This window comes from Nerophis lumbriciformis, linkage group LG09 (genome assembly GCF_033978685.3).
Source record: "Nerophis lumbriciformis linkage group LG09, RoL_Nlum_v2.1, whole genome shotgun sequence".
Taxonomy (NCBI): Eukaryota; Metazoa; Chordata; class Actinopteri; order Syngnathiformes; family Syngnathidae; genus Nerophis; species Nerophis lumbriciformis.
The window spans coordinates 10222947-10243087 of NC_084556.2; the positions used below are offsets into that span (position 1 = coordinate 10222947).

Consider the following 20141-nt stretch of genomic DNA (forward strand, 5'->3'; position numbering starts at 1 on the left):
AAGGCTAATTATTCATGCTCATATTTGCTGTTGTTATCTGCCACACGTAGAAAGCCGGTCCGTGAAAATAATGCTTACATTAAACCGGTCCCTGGTGGAAAAACGTTTGGGGAACCCTGGCGTAGATAACTGCGCAGTACATATTGATGTCATATTTATTCTATTTTGTGCTGCTAACTCACAATAAGAGCCGATGGTATTAAAGGGGACCTGCACTTCTTAAATGTATTTTGCCCACCATTTACAATCACTATGTAAGACAAGAACACATATGTCTTAAATAAATGTTAGGAGTTCCGCCTATAAAGCACTCTAAAAAACCTCCAAAAACCTTCAACAACATTTAATATACACGTTTGTAACAATTGTAATGAAGTAACAGCACATTTGCAATAACAAGTAATATTTATGTATTTTGCTTATTTTAAGCATACGACGGTGTATTAATTTCAAAGATGCATCACAACGTTTGCTTTTCCCTCCAACAACACAACTATTCATGACAGACTTGATGAGAGCAATAAAAGACTTCTTTGGGACAAAATATAAAGAAGATAGGCTACAAGTTTTTAAAAGCTGCATGAGAAGCAGATTAAGCTTCAGTGAAACACTAAGCATCATGCAGCAGTATTGCTAAGTGCTAAACAAGAAATACAAACTTCTAACAAAATAAAACAACCACTTACTGTACAATGTCTGCTCTCACTGGGACGCCGACAGATAGGATGTTTATATCTTCCCGTTTGGATGAAGAATTAATTATAACCCACCAGGAGGTAAAAAAAAAGAAAAGAAAAGAAAAAAGAAAAAAGGTGTCCGCAAACAATTGTTTTTTTGTGTCTTTTGTTACAAACTTCTCGGCTTATGTCCACGTCCTCAACTATCCAGGTGAGAGGCATGATTTAAAGTGTATACCGTAATTAACTTTCACCAGATCAGTGGCAATGCAGCAGCTCATCGGGTCAATATAGCAGCACAAGCTATTTAGCGCTCTGTGAGTTTGTCTGCGTTAGAACTTATAATAACAATATTGCTAATATTTGGCTAATATTCGGGTCACAAGATGTAAATGAAGTATTGTTGGCGGTTTTTGGATATTTTTTTAGAGGGCTTTATGGGCGGAATAGTGTACTCACATTAGCTGCATTGTTAGCCACCTCTTACTTGCTGTATGTAACAAATTTGAATTCTTAAAAAAAACATGTGTTCTTGTCTTACATAGGTGAATCATAGGCAAAATAAAAAAAATAAAAAATGCAGTTCCTTACATAAACAAGCATCGACAGAGGGCGCCAAAGCAACAGGACTGAACTCTTGGAGAGTACAAACTTTAATTTTCTGCTTTATTTTCTGTTATGTAAATACAAATATGACAGGTGCAGACGTCAAATAAACCAAAAAAATTACATTTGAGAAAACCTTCCTCATTTTCAATTACCTCAGACGACGTGCTTTACATGGAAGCAGAACAGTGTTATCAAATAAGAAGTGAACAAACCTTTTAAGCTGAGTGTGTAACGACGTGGCTAGTCGAACTAACTCCTCCAGCTCTCTCACCAGCGTGTTCCTCCTGCAGTGAAGGCGCAGCCTGCAGAGTGACAACAAACTTTTTAATGTGCTCAATCATTGATCGCACACTCCAGCCATAACCAAGATGCCGTGTTGAGTTATTGTTAGCTTCCTTCAGGTGATGGCGGTGTCTTCTGATTGTGGAAGCTTTGTTTGGTGGAAGGAAAAAAGCCATTGACAGCTGCTCACATGATCCAGGGTTTGAATGGAAACAAGCCAAAGAGAGAGGAAGCTTTTGATCGGGTTACACAGAAACACTTGTGAGGTGAATGTCAACGGAACTTTCACCTGCGTTTACAGTGGTACATTCACTGCTCTTGTTTTCTAACATTGAAAGGAAAATCGGTGACAATTCATGAACAAACTGTGACTGCAAGGTTTGTCAAGTTACATTGGTGTACCTTACAACTGTACCTTGATTTAATTTTTTTTGCATGACCTCCACAACCCTAATGAGATCCATAACATAAATTCCGCCTTTGCAAAGACAGTAATTCTAGTTTATACTTACAATATATTAGATTGTGCAGGTGCATGTATGTTGTATGTGTGCGTAGTTGCGTACATTCTTGGGTCTTGGTGGGTCCGCACAACTATTTTGCAAACGTGAGCGCCACAAGAGGCTCTTTTGTGAGCTCCTCATGTTACGGGAACAGGAGACTCAAAGCGTACAAAAGGGAGGCTTGAGCTCAGGAAGAGACCGACCTGAACAACAGGACTCCTGTTGAGAGTTGACGGGTAGTGGTGGTGGTGGTGGGGCTTGAGTGGCGTCTCTAATTTGTGATAAGGATCGGGCATGGAGGGTTTGACGTCACTGACGGTCAAAGGAAAATTGAAGGCCACTTATTTAATCACTTCAGAGATGATCATCATCACGTCTGTTCACTGACTGGATGACAGGCTCTTCTAGTGACCGCTATATTTAAGTGATTGGGGGGTTTAGTTTGTAGTTTTTTTAGTCATCTTTTCATGTTGTCGAAAAGTGATGCAAAGGTAGCTGTGTAGCGAGCCATTAAAGTATACACAAGGTGCAAACTCTGTAATTCCTCTGTGGAGCCATTACTGCTTGGTCTCATAGCTGGTTGCCTGGCAACACTCTCCCATGCTCTCGTAAAAGATGTTACACATAATTTCTTTAGAATGACAAAAAGTCATATATATATGTATGTATATATATATATATATATATATATATATATATATATATATATATATATATATACATATATATATATATATAGCGCAATAAAATTTTATAGGGCATGATTGTGTCATAAATAAAATTAGTGAGAATGTGTGTGTGTATTACAGTATTATGCGGTTGTACTCCTCCCTCCTGCCAGCAGATATTAAGATCTGGGATTGGCTGCTGGCTTTTGCTTCTTTTAAGTCACCGGTGGGACAAGTTGATTTGGAGGCAATATGAAAGTGATGATTTCGGTAGCAAAATGCCGCGTTTGAAAACCCTCCTTCAGTATTGCACCAATAATATTAACAAATGCTCACCTTTCAGTCAGAGCCTTGCTCTGGTTGTCCCTGGCGGCCTGTAGGTCTTTCTCCAAACGCTTCTTCTCTGTTTCCAGCTTCTGTGCATCGATGGGCTCCAAGCGCTGGCGTGGGCTGACATACTGCAGCTCCTTTAGAAGCTCCTCTTTCTCGTTGATGAGGATGAGACGGTCGCGCTCCGGGTCAAGCAGCCCCGGCCATGCCTCGCTGTCCAGTTTTGCAATCTGAACCTCGATGGAGGCGATCCTGGCAAGCGTGAAAACGACAGGGGTGGGGGGGTGGTTGGGTGCTAAAGCGGTGGAGACAAAGCAAAACTGCAAAAACACAAAAGGTGATAACTTACCGACGCTTGGCCTCCTCGTACTTCAGACTGAGTCGAACTTTCTCCACAAGTTTGTTGGAGTTGTTTGTGTACTATAAACACACATTTACAACAAAATAATGAAAACTGCTGGATTTGAAATGTTTTCAAGGGCTGTGTCACTGGTTTACTATGTGAGACTTACCTCAGCAGGTATGTCAGTCTGCGAGCCGGCGTCCGAATAGAGTCGGGGTATGGAAAGCTCCGAGTCGGCCAGCGAGGGACTGCTGCCCCACAGTTCCTGCTGTGAGCCCGAGTCCAGCTGGAAGCCATCCTTCAGAATGGCCAGTTTCTACACGTAAATACGGAAAGTTATCATTGAAATGTTTCATTAGTATTAAAAATGATAAACATTTCTGGGTGAAACGCTTTTGGGGCATTTTAGAACACTTCCTCTAAGGTTTTATGTTTGGTAAATTGTATGTGTTATCTAAGTTGTTTTATGACACTATTTGTGATATTATTTACTGATACCCCTTTAAAAAATGGATAAATGCTACAAAAGACACAATTGCACACACAGGATTAGACTTGGTTGTCAGCTGCAGATGACCACAAAGGGGGGAAAAAGAATGGAGGGGGCGTGAGGAGAAGTATCCACAAGTTGTAGTGAGTTGTATTCTTATATTTTGTGCATTGCATAAGAATACAAATATTTGTCTTGGTTCAATTATACAATTGCCCTGCACTTTAATCAAGGTAATAAAAGGCAGCGTCCACATCGATGGCGTTAAAGTAATTCCATATACCTGCATAAGTTCTTGCTTTTCCTTCTCGCCGGAGCTGATCGCATCCCGAATGGAGTGCACCTCGTTGAGGATGGCTTGCGCCTCCTGCAGCTTGAAGCCATACGGGCTATTAGACACCTTCTGGTCAATCCTGCCAGAGTGAAGGGAAAAAAAATGTAATGTGCAATTTGGTTATGATAAGCTGCTCTCAACAAATAGAGGACTGAGTGTTGCAAGTTTAACGGTCTCAGAATGGCAGCTATCATTACGGTACATGTAGGTCCTGCAGCAAACAGCCACTAGGGCTGCCAAAGTGTCCCTGTGGAAAATGTAGTCATGCATGCGTCAAGACAACAGGTCCTTCCACATTCTTCTTGGAGGGATGAGGCAAAGGGAGGCTCGCACAGAGAGAGAGAAAGAAGCAAAGTACTCAGAGAATGAGGAAGTGAAGTAAAAAGGCCTAATCCTCTCTAAGTGCTTTTCAAACATGGCTTAGTAATAACAGTGTCATAACAGTGTCATGAGTGGCGTTACCACAAAAAGGCCATTTTATGGTCGACTCGTTTTATATATAGTAAAAATATGTTGCTTGTTGTACATGTAAGTTTACGGTGATTACTGTTAGAACTTCCTCTGTCAGATCAGAGCTGAGGCATTTTACCAAACAAGGTTCCCACGCAAAAATCTCAAAACGTGTTGAGAATTTACGGAAAAAAGCCACATTCCAGCCTAAGCCTGTTTGCATTTGTGCAAACAGCGATTGGTTGTCGGAGCGACATCTGATGACTGTAACAGGAGAGGAAAAGTCATTGAAGAATGTTGTTCAACCACTCTGACCCTGAGCTACTCATTAATCCTTTTGACACTCTCACTTGCGAAGCCCCTAGTGAGAAAACAACATACTGGTCATTCCTGTTCGAACTGACAGCTGATTTGTTGGAAAAAAATAGTTGGATTTCATAAACACATACACAAACAATGGCTGCAGTTTGAAAATAAAACAAAGAAAATAATGAATTGTCACAATCTTGACTGATGGCAGCTGCACCTTGCATTTGTAGCTTAATGGGGAAAAAAACGGGTCACATGTGGGATCTACTTTTCCTCAGCTGGTCTTCCTTTGGTGTTGTGTCAGAGGTGTCAGTGTTTAATGATGAGATGGAATGTGTGATAATGATTGCTGAGGCAATAAGGGTGGTGATAAGGAGCAGTTTAGTGCCCGAAGAAAGACATATTTAACTTTAAAGATGTTTGAACAAAGGCTATCGCACAGCAGAGGGAGCATCATTCATGTTGCAGCAGAAATAAAAGAGAAAACAACCAAAGAGACAATTTAATGGAAGTAAGTGAGCGGAACCCTATATTCCTGAGATAGAACATTGAACAATTCTGAACGCTCACATTTTTACCCATGTACCAATCTTGTAATGGACGATATTGAAAACATTAAAGGGGAACTGCACTTTTTGTGGGAACTTTGCCTATTATTCACAATCCCTTTGGAAGACAAGAACACAATTTTCTTTTCTTATGCATTCTAAGTCGTAAAATACGGCTAACAATGCATCTCGTGACCTGAATATTAACCAAGTATTTGCAATATTGTTATTATAAGGGCTAACGCAGACAAACTATTTTAGCAGCACCGTGATTACGGACTAGTTTATGATAGCTTATGCTTCCATATTGAGCTGATGATCTTGTGCATCGCCTCTGAGCTGGTGAAAGTTAATTATGGATTATAAATCATGCCTCTCACCTGGATTGTAGAAGGATGTGGCCATAGACCGAGAAGTTGGTCATCTTTGACATTCGACTTGGAGATGGCGAGAAAGACTCAAAAAGGCGCTCGTTTGCAAAACTGTTTTTCTTTTTACCCTTTGTGAGGATAATGATTAATTCTTTATCCAAACAGAAAGATTTGAACATCCCATCAGTTGGCATCTCAGTGAGAGCAGACATTGTACTTTATGTAATTGTTTTATTATATTCAAAGTTTGTATATTTTGTTCAGCACTTAGCATTACTGCTGCATGATGTTTAGTGTTGTTGTTGAAGGGAAAAGCAAATGTTTTGAAGCGACTGTGAAATTAGTACTACGCCGTAAGCCTAAAATGAGCAAAATACGTAAATATTACATGTTATAAATGTGCCTGTTACTACATTACATAAATACTTTCAGCGTGCATACAAAACGATATTAAAGGCTTTGGATGTTTTTAGAGTGCTTTATAGGCGTAGTAGAGCCACTCTCATTGGCTTCATTGTTAACTGACTTTTGCTAGCCTTTATTTACGAGTTAGAATGCATTGTGAATGATAAAACACCATTCCAAAAAAGTCCAGTTCCCCCTTTAACTGAGGCTACTTACTCTTTCAGCGTTTGAAAGCCTTGTTCTTTGTACTGCAGCTCCTGCTTCATACATGCCAAATCCCGCTTCAGCTTGTTGACCTGCATCAATGGTAAGGGTTTTATGAAATATTTATTGTATGGTCATTATACAAAATTCATGTTGTGACCAACTAAAATATATTAATATTTTTTTAGAACCAAACCCAGATTTTATGTCAGGAAGATTTTTGATATTGAATAGTTAGAGGAAACTGGTAATTACAATAGGGGTAGTAATGAGTCGAGTGTGTGGTTAGGGCGATTAATGTGGAGCGCCACTGGGACTGGGTGTAGGCATACATACAGACTAGAGTGACATTTGATTTACTGCATGACACATTTAAATATGTGTGTGTGTGTGTTTGTGTGAGAAATGTATTTACCCGACTTTTGGCTGTAGCTATTTCTGCTTTTAGGATATCTGGGTCGTACTTGCTGGAGGATGACGTCCTGGAATTCACTGAAATGGAAACGATTAGAAGGGATTGAAAGAATAACTATGTAATGCCAAACATGTAGTCTTTTTTTATTATGGCACATAGCAATCACTATGGGAATGTACATTTAGACTTTCTACTGTACAGTATCGGGTCTCATACATTAAAGAGACACCTATAACCCAAGGGCAGCAAGAAAGTAGGTAATGTGGAGTGGAATACAGCAGCTTCTAAATGCTAAAGAATAGCACACTACTGTAAGTGTTTCTTTTTGTTATTTCTAGCTGAATATCCTCTGTATCTTAATCTACTCAACAAATGAGCAGCCCATAAGGCTTGGCCCTGGTACTAACAATAGTACCTTCGAGAAAAGCCGTGTTGAGACGAGCAGGTACGGCAAAGTGGAAATAGGACATTAGTGTGTCTACTTACAGCTGGTTTGGGATGTCGACTTGTCCCGCCAGGTGTCGTTAAGCTGCCGGTACTCCTGTTGTGCGAGACGGAGCCTTTGCTCCTTCACCTGGTAGATCTCCTTCTGGGCACTGAGGGCGTCACGGGCCACAGCCAGGTAATCCCGCAACATGGACTCTTGTTCCCGCTGCCATTGTGCCCGCGGGTCCTCAAGCTGGGTGCTCTCTGGTGTACACAAATGGGGAGGATTTAGCGCAATTGTAGTGGAATACTGCACTGAGAAACGTTGGCATGAAATATTACATTAAAAAAGATCTTGTACACTCACTGGTGTTGTGGTCGACATAGTATGATCCAACCAGGGGGTCATACGCCTCCTCCCAGCCGATTGGCAGCTCATCTCCGATACAGTCAGCGAATGTCAGAGGCTTTGTGTGCCTGAAGAGGCACAAAAACAAAAAAGATCAAGTCTTTGCTTGTGCTGTTCTATACTGTGTTTATTCATTAGTAAAACAAACTTGTGGATCTAATTACATAAAAATACAATTAGACAGCATATTGTTAGTGCTGTAAAACACTAGTAAAAGGGCCCAAAAAGTGACTAGTGAACTCAGTGTCCACTTTGACCCCAACACATTCTTATCAGTATATTCTGAAGTCCAAGTGGATGTTAATGTGTGATGTAATGAAATGAGACAGTTTGAAGGAAAACAAGAAGAGCCACCGATTTAAAAACTTCACCACTTTTTAGACTACCCAGTGACATTACCGGTACTTCTATTGACTTTCACACAAGTCGAATGTTTTCAGACCTGACACCATCCTGGGCTTACATTGGGTCATTGTGATGCCTGAAAGCGGTTGCATGAGGCAGCAGTGATTGTGATACAGGGAGGGAGAGAGGTAGGAAGGGGGCGGCTAGTCTGGTGTTTTAGAGTCCTCTATTCACCTCTGAGAGGGGCAAAAAAAATGTGGAGGAGGAGAAGGGGGGCGTCTCCCCTGCCGACCACAATGGGAGGAAACCGACCCGTGGCATTCCTCAAGTTGCACTAACGCATCGCCTGGAGGTTTCTGGGGCAACCGTCGGCCTTCCAGCCTGATCAGTGCAGTTTTGAGGGGTGGGGGTAGGGGGGGTTCAATGATGCTTCCACTTTTCCCCTCCTAAAACTGTGTTTTTATGAACTGTGGACAGCATCCTCTCCAGGTTTGTACTCAAAATGATCTATACAACTTAAAACAATTATTTTCAAATTACTTATTTGTATAATTTAGAATAACTTCATCAAATGGATTGTCAAACTTAGTGGGGTTGTTTCAGGAACCTCTGCCAGGAAGTGTTATTGTCTCTACTGTTAAGGATAAGGCTTGACATTACAGAACATGTTTTCAAATGTAAACCTTAAGACCCTTGTTGATATATACCAGACCTGGGCATTCTATGGCCCGCGGGCCACATCCGGCCCTTTGTGCGTCCCTGTCCGGCCTGCGTGAGGCCTATCATAAATTACACAATACATTTTAAAAAGTATCTATGTCGAGTGTGCAATACAACGGTGCTGCTTTTGTTTTGAAAAGCGTTAGTTGTATTACTTCCGTGTGGACTATGCCCGTGCGCGATTGTGAGGGAATGTGAACAGCGGCAATCACAAATTACAAAATAAATTTAAAAAAACATCTATGTTGTGCGTGCAATACAACTGTGCTGCTTTTATTTTGAAAAGTGTTATTTATGGGTGTATGTCCGTGTGTAACCTGTGAGTGAAGGTGCACAGCGACAAGTGATGCACGGTTACCCCCGAGACGCTAAAAAGAGAAAAGTTGATGACGAATGCCCTGTTTTCAACAAGACATGGACTGCCAAGTATTTCTTTACAGAAATTAAAGGTAAAGCCATGTGCTTAATTTGTGGTACACAGGTTGCTGTGTTTAAAGAATATAATTTGAATCGCCACTACCCGACGAAGCACGAGGAAAAATACCAGAATCTGTCTGATGAAGCGCGCGCAAGGGAGGCTGATGCGTTGATGGTAAAATTGCAAACCCTAACAAGGACTTTTTGCCAAATTTCACACCCCCAGAGATGCAGCTGTCAGGACAAGTTTCGTCATTTCTCACAAAATCGCCAGATAAAGTAAAGCGTTTTCTGACAGAGAGTTTATTAAGGAGTGCTTATTGGACTCTGTTGCGCTGATATGTCCGGAGAAGAGGGGCGCATTTGAGAACGTGTCACTCTCCCGAAGTACTGTAACGAGGCGGGTTGAGACCATCGCTGGAAACTTGGAGCTTCAGAACAGAACGGCCGACTTTGACTGTTTTTCGCTGGCTTTGGATGAGAGCTGCGATGTACGTGACACCGCCCAGCTGCTCATCTTCTTACGTGGGATAACTGCAGACTTTCAAATCACGGAGGAGCTAGCAGCCATGCAGTCAATTAATGAGACAACCACAGGTAATTACTTGTTCACATAGGTAAATGCGTGTTTGGACATGTTAGGACTGAAATGGGACAAGCTGGCAGGTGTGACAACAGATGGTTGTCCAAATCTGACGGGGAAAAATGTTGGACTTTTAAAGAGGATGCAGAATAAAGTGACAGAAATTGACATTTTTGCATTGTATTATACATCAGAAAGTGTTGTGTAAGACAGTGTTAAAAATAAAACCATCAAAAGCAATCTGCTTTTGTATAAAGTTAAGTTAGATTAAATGAAATTATTTTTTATTATTATTATTATTATTATTATTATTATTTATCTTACGGTATATCAAAAATAATTTGAGCAAAATTTAATTGAAATATTGTCGGTGTGGCCCTCCAGCAGTGCTCGGGTTGCTCATGCGGCCCCCGGTAAAAATTAATTGCCCACCCCTGATCTATACTGTACCAAAATTTCTTAAAGTTGCCGTCAGAAAGTTCACATATAACCACACATTCCTATTGATTTAAACTGTTCTTTATCTTTCATTTACACAGGGTCAAACTTATACACAAAGGCTCAAATATACACATACGGTCACGACTGCAAATAACTACTAATTTGTGAATCAACAAGTCATTAACTGATCTAATTATAAGTGTGCACCTAATCAGTAGCTCTTATTTAGCCATCAGTGCTAACGAACAATAAAGACAAAGAGGACTACTTCATTCAGAAATATTTATTTTTACTGAAACTGTAATGAAACTGCTGCTACTAAAAGAGAAATGGTTGTCCATTTACAACAAGGACCGGCAAAGTGCTGACAAAAACAAAAGTATTAAAGACTACATTTAAACAGCAGGCCAAAGTGGACCAAATCTGATTTGTATAAAATCAGATTTTTTCCAGCTGACTGTTTAGATTACAAGTAAAATTTGTTCTTTATCAGACTCAATTGTAAATGTGCACAGGCCCCAAAGTGGCCTCGAAGTCACTTGTGTGCGCAGTTTGATACTGTGGAAACAAAGGAAGGTAACAGAAATGTTGTAGGAAGTCGTTACTACTAATACTTTGCAAAATAAAAGCTGCTACACCTTAAAAATTTGTGTTTCTTGTGTGAAAATAAATTAAAGTAATATAATGTAGGAATGTATATAAAGTATATAATGTGATATACTTGAGGGTTTTAATATTTTTAAGGCTGTTAAGTAGAGGAGACACGGACATCAGCGTGGATCTACGTTAGCTTTATTTTTCAACTCACTTATGTAAAAAACTTATGCAATCATGTACGTAACATGTAAGCAAATATGCCGCAGCGAACACATCCTTTCTGGTCCTTCGACAATCTCTATTTCTTAGTACTCAAAAGTATATATATATATATATATATATATATATATATATATATATATATATATATATATATATATATATATACACACACACACAAGTACACAGCCTGTAGGTTCAATTTGCACAACTGAATATCTTAGTTACTCAGACAGCAAAAAAAACAAAAAAAAACAGCAATGTGTTTATATAAGTTTATATTGTGGTATGTCGTTTCCTAATGGGGAAAGACGTTATTGTGTCCTGCATTCATATTAGCATTAAGCTAGCTAACGAGCTAGTGCTAGTCAGTTTGTGAGTTTTTCAAAGTGTGGTTATCAGTGAGGGGTTTTTGATATGTTTTGTTTAAAACGGTAATATAAACCGTCGGCAGTCTTACCACAGTTATCGTTAATACCATTTATTGTTACATTCCTATTGTGTGGCATGACAAAAGAGGAGTCAAAGGGAAATAACTGCACATTACAAATCTGTGTTAACATCTTCAAGTTCAAAGCCACATTCTCAACCTAACTCCAAATTCAACAGAAAAAGGGGATAAAACAGTGCAAACTGAAAAGTGTGCAGATATTATCCATACAGGACAAACAATGATCGCTCTATAGTTTCTGCTCTTTTTCCTAATGGTGCCTTCTGTGTTCTTTCTATTTGATTTCTAAGAACTTTCGTATGTGTGGGAATCGCAGAGTAACTCATGATACAATATAATTGCAATGTTTTGCCAGCCTGATATTAGCACTTTGCTATCATCATCGATAATATGATACAATATCGATAACCATACAGCACCATTAAATTAAGGGAGTGGACAAGTAGCACATTCTTCTTCTACTCTGTGACAAAAGAGGGAAACCGCTTCATCATTAAGAGACAGCTAGCAGTAGTGAGACTGAAAAGACTTGCCTGTGCGGCTGCCTCTTATGTTTCACGACTGCAAATATACAAACACCGAGTCCGCGGCCAGGACAGAAACTGAACTGGGTCCCTTTCACTGATGAATAATGAAAAGGGGCCCACAGAAGACCCCCTCTGCTTTGCTCTAAATTTAGCACAGGACCACAGTCAGGCTTCTGCCAATGGCTGGTTGGCTGGCCCGAGTCTTTGCATCCCATAATTTGATTCGCCCACTAAATTCTGTCCTCTAATGGCCAATGTCAGCAAAATGTGGTTAGTGTTTATTGCTGGCCTAATCTGTTGATCTCAGTCGCCGCTTCCCTCAGAGCAAAAGGCCAGCTGGTTGTGGCGGCCCCGGCCTCCATTTCACCGGTCAGCCGTTCAATAGCCACTTGTGGTCCTTCTCACAGGCTCCGCTGCTTTAGAGCTCAAAGTGCCTGAGACGTCTGTGGCAGGGCAACACGAGGAATCGGAACAGTAAATAGAGTCATAACAACACAATCCAAAATAATATTGCTGCCACTAACCGCCCAGAGGTAAACAAGAGGAAATCTTCTAAATCTATCTACCGTATTTCCTTTAATTGCCGCCGGGTATATATTATCCGCATGCCTCGTTTTACCGCCGGGTCAAACTCGTTTCGCAAAATAATAAGCGCATGCTTAGAATTAAGCGCATGCTTAGAATTACTGCAGTTTTACCGCCGGGTCAAACTCGTCACGTCACGAGTGACACTTCACCTTTCAAGGCATCATTTTCCAAAATGGAGGAGGCTAATTTCAATAATTTAAAATCGCATAAAGGGAAGAAGATAAACAGCTATTCAGTAGGATTTAAGGTCCAAGCTATTGAATATGCTAAAAAGAACAGTAAAAATGTTTTATTAATATAGCTGTGTGTGTCAATAATGAGTCATTAAATGATGGTGGTAGAGGACGCTAGTGATCCCAGGGATCATTCTTGCGACTACTCGGCTGCAGAAGAAGTTTTCTAAACTGGACTTTCAATCGAAGCAGGAGGTAATAATTAAAGGAAGATCTCCATCGAGACAGAGAGACTTTTAAAACTGAAGAAAGATAAGGAAGACTTCTATAAACAAGTTATCGATGCTTTTGTTCAGAAGGAGCGGCGCATGGACTTCATTTATAAATAAAGGTAAGACCATAATAACGTTATTTTTATTATATGTGCTTTTCATGATGTTATCCTTACATCACAAATTTATAAGCGCAGGCCTAAATTTACTGCATGCCTTTGGTAAGCGCCGGAGTGAGAAGAGGTTTTAAATTAATTACTGCCCCGGCGCTAATTCAAGGAAATACGGTAATCATATATTTCGAATAGGGGTGTAACTGTAAAACATCCTCAGTTTGGTACGTACGCGGGTTCATAGGGTTCAATTCATTTTCAGTACAGTAAGGTGTACAAAATACAAAAAGTAAAACTGCTAAGCTTTTAGGTTAATAAAATGTATATCGTTATTGGCTGAAGTGCCACATGCAGTAATATTATGAGCCATGACTCCCGCTAGCTGGGATATTTCCACGCTTCCTCTTTTGCTGGCTGCTTTGATGCGCACACAATACAAAACCTTCTTTCTCTTACCAATTGTTGTGTATTTCATGGGAATTTGGGCAGCCTCTGTAGCAAACTGAGCTGAAGCGTCCAAATACATGAACCGTTACATGCCTAATTTTGAACCACCACAATATATTTTAATCTTAGTGTTTTAGTTTGCTAGCAGCATTGTGTTGATTGAAAATACACTTCCAGTAAAGTAACATACCCTGTGACAAACCGGTCTCCTTACTCAAAGGTCACTTCATAAAAGTGCAAAATGTTGTGGTTTTTTGGGTCTATTACTCATGCAGCTGGGTGTGAATTACCATCATTTCATTTCTACTAGTCACCTGCGCTTTAAATAGATGTTGTGCCTCAATTAATCACTGGGTTTGTCATATCACTTAAAAGGTGGCCCTACTAACAGTAAATGTTTCAATTCATTTATGGTGAGTGCTATTGACAGTTAACAATTAACAATATAAACACAATATTTAAACTAGTTCCTTATTCTATTTTATTACATACAACTGTTTGAGCATGTCTATAGTACACACTAACTAAACAAAAGCAAAAACGATCTACTGCTATCTTTTGTGTTTGCCCTCAAAGTCCTCCTGTGTCCTGGGACGTATTCCTGGAATTTGTAAACATTAGTAAAAACAACAAAATAATTATTTTGAGAAAATAAAAATGTTTACAGCATGAGCAGGAGAAATGGAGCACTTAATTTGCTAACCGTAACCCACATACAGCACATTACGGCTAATTTCATTGGAGTGTTTTTTATTTTAATAGTTATTGGAGGTATTTTTATTTTATTTTATCGTATTTATTTGTATGATGTCACAATTCCTCATATCGGCTCGATAATTATCTGTCTGATATTTATCGTGTACCTCTAATTTTTTTTATGGAGTTTTGCTGTCAAATGAGGTTTGGTTTGTGCTTAGAAAAAGTTAATGTTAGAGGGGAAAATACTAATAGTGGTTAAAAAAATGAATTTACAACATACTGATTATGTTTTTACTTGCTGCCAGTTTCACATTCCAAGGTAAACAGCCCGGCCCGGGTCTTGGCGCGCTAATGCAAACTGACAAAGCGTGCGGTGGAGTGCAAACACACGGAGGCTGGCCGCATAGCTGAATGGTGAGTCAGGGCAGCCTTGGAGAGAAATGTTCATTCAGTGTTGGGCATGAATTCCTCATGTCGAGGTCCAGCGGCGGAAAGACAAAACACAAACTTCCTCACTCTGTTTCACTTCAAGTCACGCTTACATGGCGTCCATATGAAAAAGGGAATGTCAGTAAAAATCTGCCTTGAGCTGGAACACTCATACCAGCCTTATCTGGGTGATAACATTCCTCTGACCTGACGACACGCGTTCAGTGCGTCACTGCGGGGCGGATGGATGATATTGCACACCGAAGAATTTATAAAGACAGCCCTCACTAGAGTGCTTTTACTACAACATTCTCTAGATCAGGGGTGTCAAACTCGTTTTAATTGAGGGCCATATTACAATTATGGCTGCTCACCGAGGGCCAGTTGTTACAGTGATATATTATCTCCTCATCATATAATTACACAATTCCCCATGCATTTTATTTATTAGTTTTATTTATGATGTACAAATTGATGGATGATGTACTTGCTGTTAAAATTATAAGTCATGAGAACAAGCATTTTATTCTAACTTGTAGTCTTAAAATGTTTGAAATATATGTTTAAAGGGTACAAAGTGTATCATTATAATTATGACTGGGGTAAAAAATAACAGTTAAAAATGTAAGAAAAAAAAGATCAAAAAGACAATGTAATGAGAAAAAAATAAAATGTTGATATTAATAACTAATAATAATAATAATACACATTGTCACTTATAACACAAAGCTGACCCTAACTTTTGTCTTTAAATATAAATAATGTCTGTTTTTATCTTTTCTTTTACAAAATAAAATAATTTCAAATTGCTCCCAACATACCCTGACTTTTCAGTATGTGAACCTTGGTGGAAAAGTTTGCACACCTCAGAGTTATTAGAAATAAATTGTCAACTTCTTTCGCATTACATCAAAAATGTTTGGTCTATTTATGTTTCACATTCCTACTGTTACTGTTTTTATCCACACATATGCTGCGGGCCAACAGAACACGAGCTGCAGGCCGCACTTCGGACACCCCTGCATTAACACAATGTTTTGGCATGGTCAGATAACTCTTAAGTTTAAAAACATGCAATTGTATCCAGCACATGACATTTTTCTGTCAAAATTGTTAGTGAAGAAGATGAAGTGCTTAATTGACGCACATTATTTCCAGGCTTTCGTGGGCCACATAAACGATGTAGCGGGCCAGATCTGGCCCCCGGACAATGAATTTGATGATGAATTCTCCATTCATTCTTTTTTTTTATGACTTTTGTCTCCAATCCAAACATCAAACACACCATCCAAAAGTCAATGGCAGGACAGATTAGATCAGACCCGAGTACAAACATACTCTAGGCAGGCGGAAAGCGGGAAAGTTCTTAAAATCTTGTTTACATTAGAGAAATCTTCTATCATCTACAGCATGTGTGTCAATCTCGTTTTAATTGAGGGCCACATTGCAATTATGGCTGCCCTCAGAGGGTCACATGTAACAGTGAATATATATGAATATAAATGTATAATAGCCTTGATAAACAATTTGCATAGGAAACTCTTTTTGATTACTATAATGTTTACTAACACTGAGGGATAACTTGTTTTGCTTGTTGCAGGAACAGATAAATAAAATTATGCGGTGGCCCACAAAAAGTCATGTGGCGGACCATATTTCACACCTTGAGTTTGACACGTGATCTACAGTATGATCGAGCCTCATCGAGGTACTGCCAGCTTTAAGAGCGATGCTTTCCAAGACGAGCCATGTAATAAACAAACATTGCGTCACAGCACACTATCATGTCAGGTTTGTGTGGCCAGCACAACATTTTACCGGTGCAACATGTCATTCCAGTTAGATTATGGAAACAATGTTAGCAATCTCAAACATGTTGGTTTCGACTTTCCGGCACTCTCATCAAGCGCGCTTCTTGTAGCACATGTTTGTTGTTTGAGTATCAGGGCACCAATCAGTAGTACTCTGTAATGTTAGAAGACAATCAAAGTTGAGTCTGAGACCATTCGGCTGTCTCTAAAAACATAATTAGGAGAAGAACTAAAAAAAAAAACATATTCCTAGGAATTGCAAACTTTTCTTTAATTTTTTTATGACTTAAATCATTATGGTCTTGTAAAAAATAAATTGTATTCTTGTGGGATTCATTAAACTCTAATATTTTAATTTACTATAATTTGTATTATTAATCATAAAAACCTACATTGGGGGAAAAAAATACAGGGTAATGACTGTATTTTTTCCACAAAAAATGGACCTTGGATTACAATTACATTTTTTTTAATCATTTTTGTAAGATTGCAACTGTAAACGATAAAAATGTCTCTTAATTCATAATTTTACCCACACAGTAGACACTCTGGGGGCCTTATACACTCCCACATCAAATGCACGGGTGGTATGGGGTCGGGGGTGCAACGCACTCCTCATTGCCTCCTCGACCGGCACAGGCTCCAGGGACTGTGGTTTGATGGCCTGCCAATCCCGTGCTGGGACATCGCTGATGGTGTTAAAGTGAGGCGTGCTCTGTCTGTGAGCAAAGTTTTGTGCCTGGTTGAGATCACAGGGGGCAGTGAGGTGGGTTCTATCTCTGTTGGGGAGTGAGTGGGGGACCCTCAGGTATACGCAGCCGGGGCAGTGGGTGGAATGCTTGGATGGAGTGGCTGCGGTTGTCATTGTGATCGTGGTGTTGTTTAGTGTACTCAAGGAGAGGTTGCGCAAAGATTGGGGTATTTTAGTTGGGCTGTTTTTTTTTGTGGTATGACTTGGTTGATTGGCCACGCGGTAGGCTTTTTTGGTTAGGGGTCATTGGGTGTTGTTCTGGCTTCATGGGGGCAAAGGTGTTTTTATTTGTGTGTTTGGATGTTTGTCTTTTTGACATTTTGGGGTGGGGTTGTTTTTTGATTGATGGGGACAAAAAAGGTTATTGAAGAGATCCCAGGACTTAATATACAGTACATCAGTAACCTATCATTTCAAACGGGCAAATTCCCAAACAAAATTGAAGTAGCTAAAGTTGTACCGATTTCTAAGACTGGAGACAAAAAATTATTTACAAATTAAAGACCGCTTCTTTACTTCCAGAATTTTCCAATATTTTTGAAAAACTGTTTAATAACAGATTGGACAAATTAATAAACAAATATTGAATACTCGCAGAGGACCAATACAAATAAAAAGCATCGATGGCTTTAATTGAAACAACTGAAGAGATTACCCATGCAATATATGGTAAACAGTGTGAAGCAACAGAATTTATGGATCTAACTTAAGCATTTGACACAATCACATTATTTTAATCAATAAATTAGAACGGTATGGCATCAGAACTGGTCTTGAATTGTGTATTTCCAGTGTGATTGATCTGATACTGTGGTCAGAGTGCCTAAGCGTTCCCATTGTGACGTAAATTTCCGGGAATAGCCAAAGGTATTTGGACCAGCATATTAAAAGTGGCTGAGTGAATTTGTGGCATTTTGTGATGTTTACTCTATGTTTTTACATAATTGGCCGATTGTAAATATGATTGGATATGGATACAATGAAACACAATTAAGCATAAGAAGTCAACTTGTTTTTCCACTCTACTGGTACTTTAAACAACAGAAAACAATATGTGAAGCTACTACGCTAAATATATCCTGTGGCGTACCACAGGGATCAATACTGGAACCAAAATGGTTCAGTTTTTATATAAATGACATTTGTAAAGTTACAAAAGACTTCAAAGTTAGTATTATTTGCAGTTTTGCTCAGGAGAGAACACACACAAGCTAATACAAATAACAGAAGAAATTAATAAATTAAGATATGGTTTGATAAAATCAGACTATCCTTAAACTTTAGTAAAAGTAAAATAATGCTATTTTGTAACAGTTGAAAAGAGTCAAACACAAATACAAATAGACAGAATTGACATTGAAAGAGTAAATGAAATAACATTTTTGGGTGTAATAATTAATGATAAAATTAACTGGAAATCTCATGTAAAAAATATACAACATAAGGTGGCAAGAAATGTATCAATAATGAATAAAGCAAAATATGTATTTTGACAAAAATACCACTCCAAAAAAAAACACTCCATATTCACTACTGCTTGCTTGTGTTGCCATATCTGAGTTATTGTGTAGAAATAACTACAAAAGCACATTTCAGTCACTAACTGAGCTTAAAAAAGAGGTCATTTAGAATAACACATGATGTTGGATATTTTTGCAAACAGCCAAAATTATGCACAAAGCAAACTACCCAAGAATGAACAACAATTATTCTCAACAAAAGAGGAGAAATACAAACTCAGAAAAAAATGTAACTTAAAACATTTGTATGCATGTACAAAACTTGAAACCTTTGGTGTATATGTATGTTTGAAGTTTAAATTTATTTCGAACATGTATAAAATTTCAATTTGATACATCAAATATTGTACATCTTTTCTTTTCTTTTTTTCTTGCAACACATCCGAAAAGGAGAAGAAGGAGTAGGAAAAAGCAAACCTTATTCAATCCTACCCCCTTTTTACTTCACAGTTACATCAAATTGTGGTTATATTTCTCCTCTTTTGTTGAGAAGAACTGTTGTACATTCTTGGGTAGCAGGTTGCAGTGCATATTGTGCATAATTTTAGCTGTTTGCAAATTTACCAAATCATTGAATTTCAATATTAAATTATGGACCGGATTAAATAAAGAAATCAAACAATGTACTAATATAATCCATTTTAAGAAACTGTTCAAATCAAGTGTTTACAAAGTGCAAAGAAGAAGAATCATGATAAACATTTAAAACTTATTCATATCACAATTTTAAATATAAATTACTTCACTATTTATTATGTGTTTATTTTTTAGAATGTTATTATTTATGGAGTATAATGTGAACAAATTGTGACTGGAAGTGAAAGAAACTGTTAGCAACTCCTGTGAAATGGAAAAGGATTATGATTAAATAAGCTTAGCTTCTTCCTGCTCCTTTTCGAACATGTTGAAAAAAGAAACTGGAAATTGTGAGTTATCATAGTGTAATTGTATGCATGTTCAAAATGAACTAAAACCATAAACTTTCAACTTTCACCATCAGTCAACATTGTTGTAAAATTAATGCAGTGAAATAATATACTTTTTCTCTTAGTAAAATCATTTTGACTGTCATTAATTTAAACTTTTAAAGGAAAACTTGCTCTGAAGTCAAAATAATAAGTATTGTAATGCAAGTCGCCTGGAAGTGTGTTTTATAGCGGTTGGTCACAAAATAAGGTACAGCTCTGTTGGTTCGGTGTTAAAGAATGAGCCTGTAATGCAGTGACGCTGACTCTTTCCAGATCCCTGTAACAGTCTCTGGGGCC

At 38.6% G+C, this 20141-nt stretch overlaps 1 protein-coding gene across 1 annotated transcript in view; it reads right to left on the bottom strand.

Annotated features, from left to right (window-relative positions):
* The window catches only part of wwc1 (WW and C2 domain containing 1), a 45655-nt gene that overhangs the window by 15237 nt on the left and 10277 nt on the right, over nt 1-20141 (bottom strand). The window contains exons 2-10 of the mRNA XM_061962668.2: nt 7732-7841; nt 7425-7628; nt 6939-7015; nt 6536-6615; nt 4186-4315; nt 3582-3728; nt 3419-3489; nt 3076-3321; nt 1499-1588 (exon numbers count right to left, since the gene is read on the bottom strand). Coding sequence (XP_061818652.2) covers nt 1499-1588; nt 3076-3321; nt 3419-3489; nt 3582-3728; nt 4186-4315; nt 6536-6615; nt 6939-7015; nt 7425-7628; nt 7732-7841 — 1155 coding nt within the window. The remainder of the gene's footprint in view (nt 1-1498; nt 1589-3075; nt 3322-3418; nt 3490-3581; nt 3729-4185; nt 4316-6535; nt 6616-6938; nt 7016-7424; nt 7629-7731; nt 7842-20141) is intronic.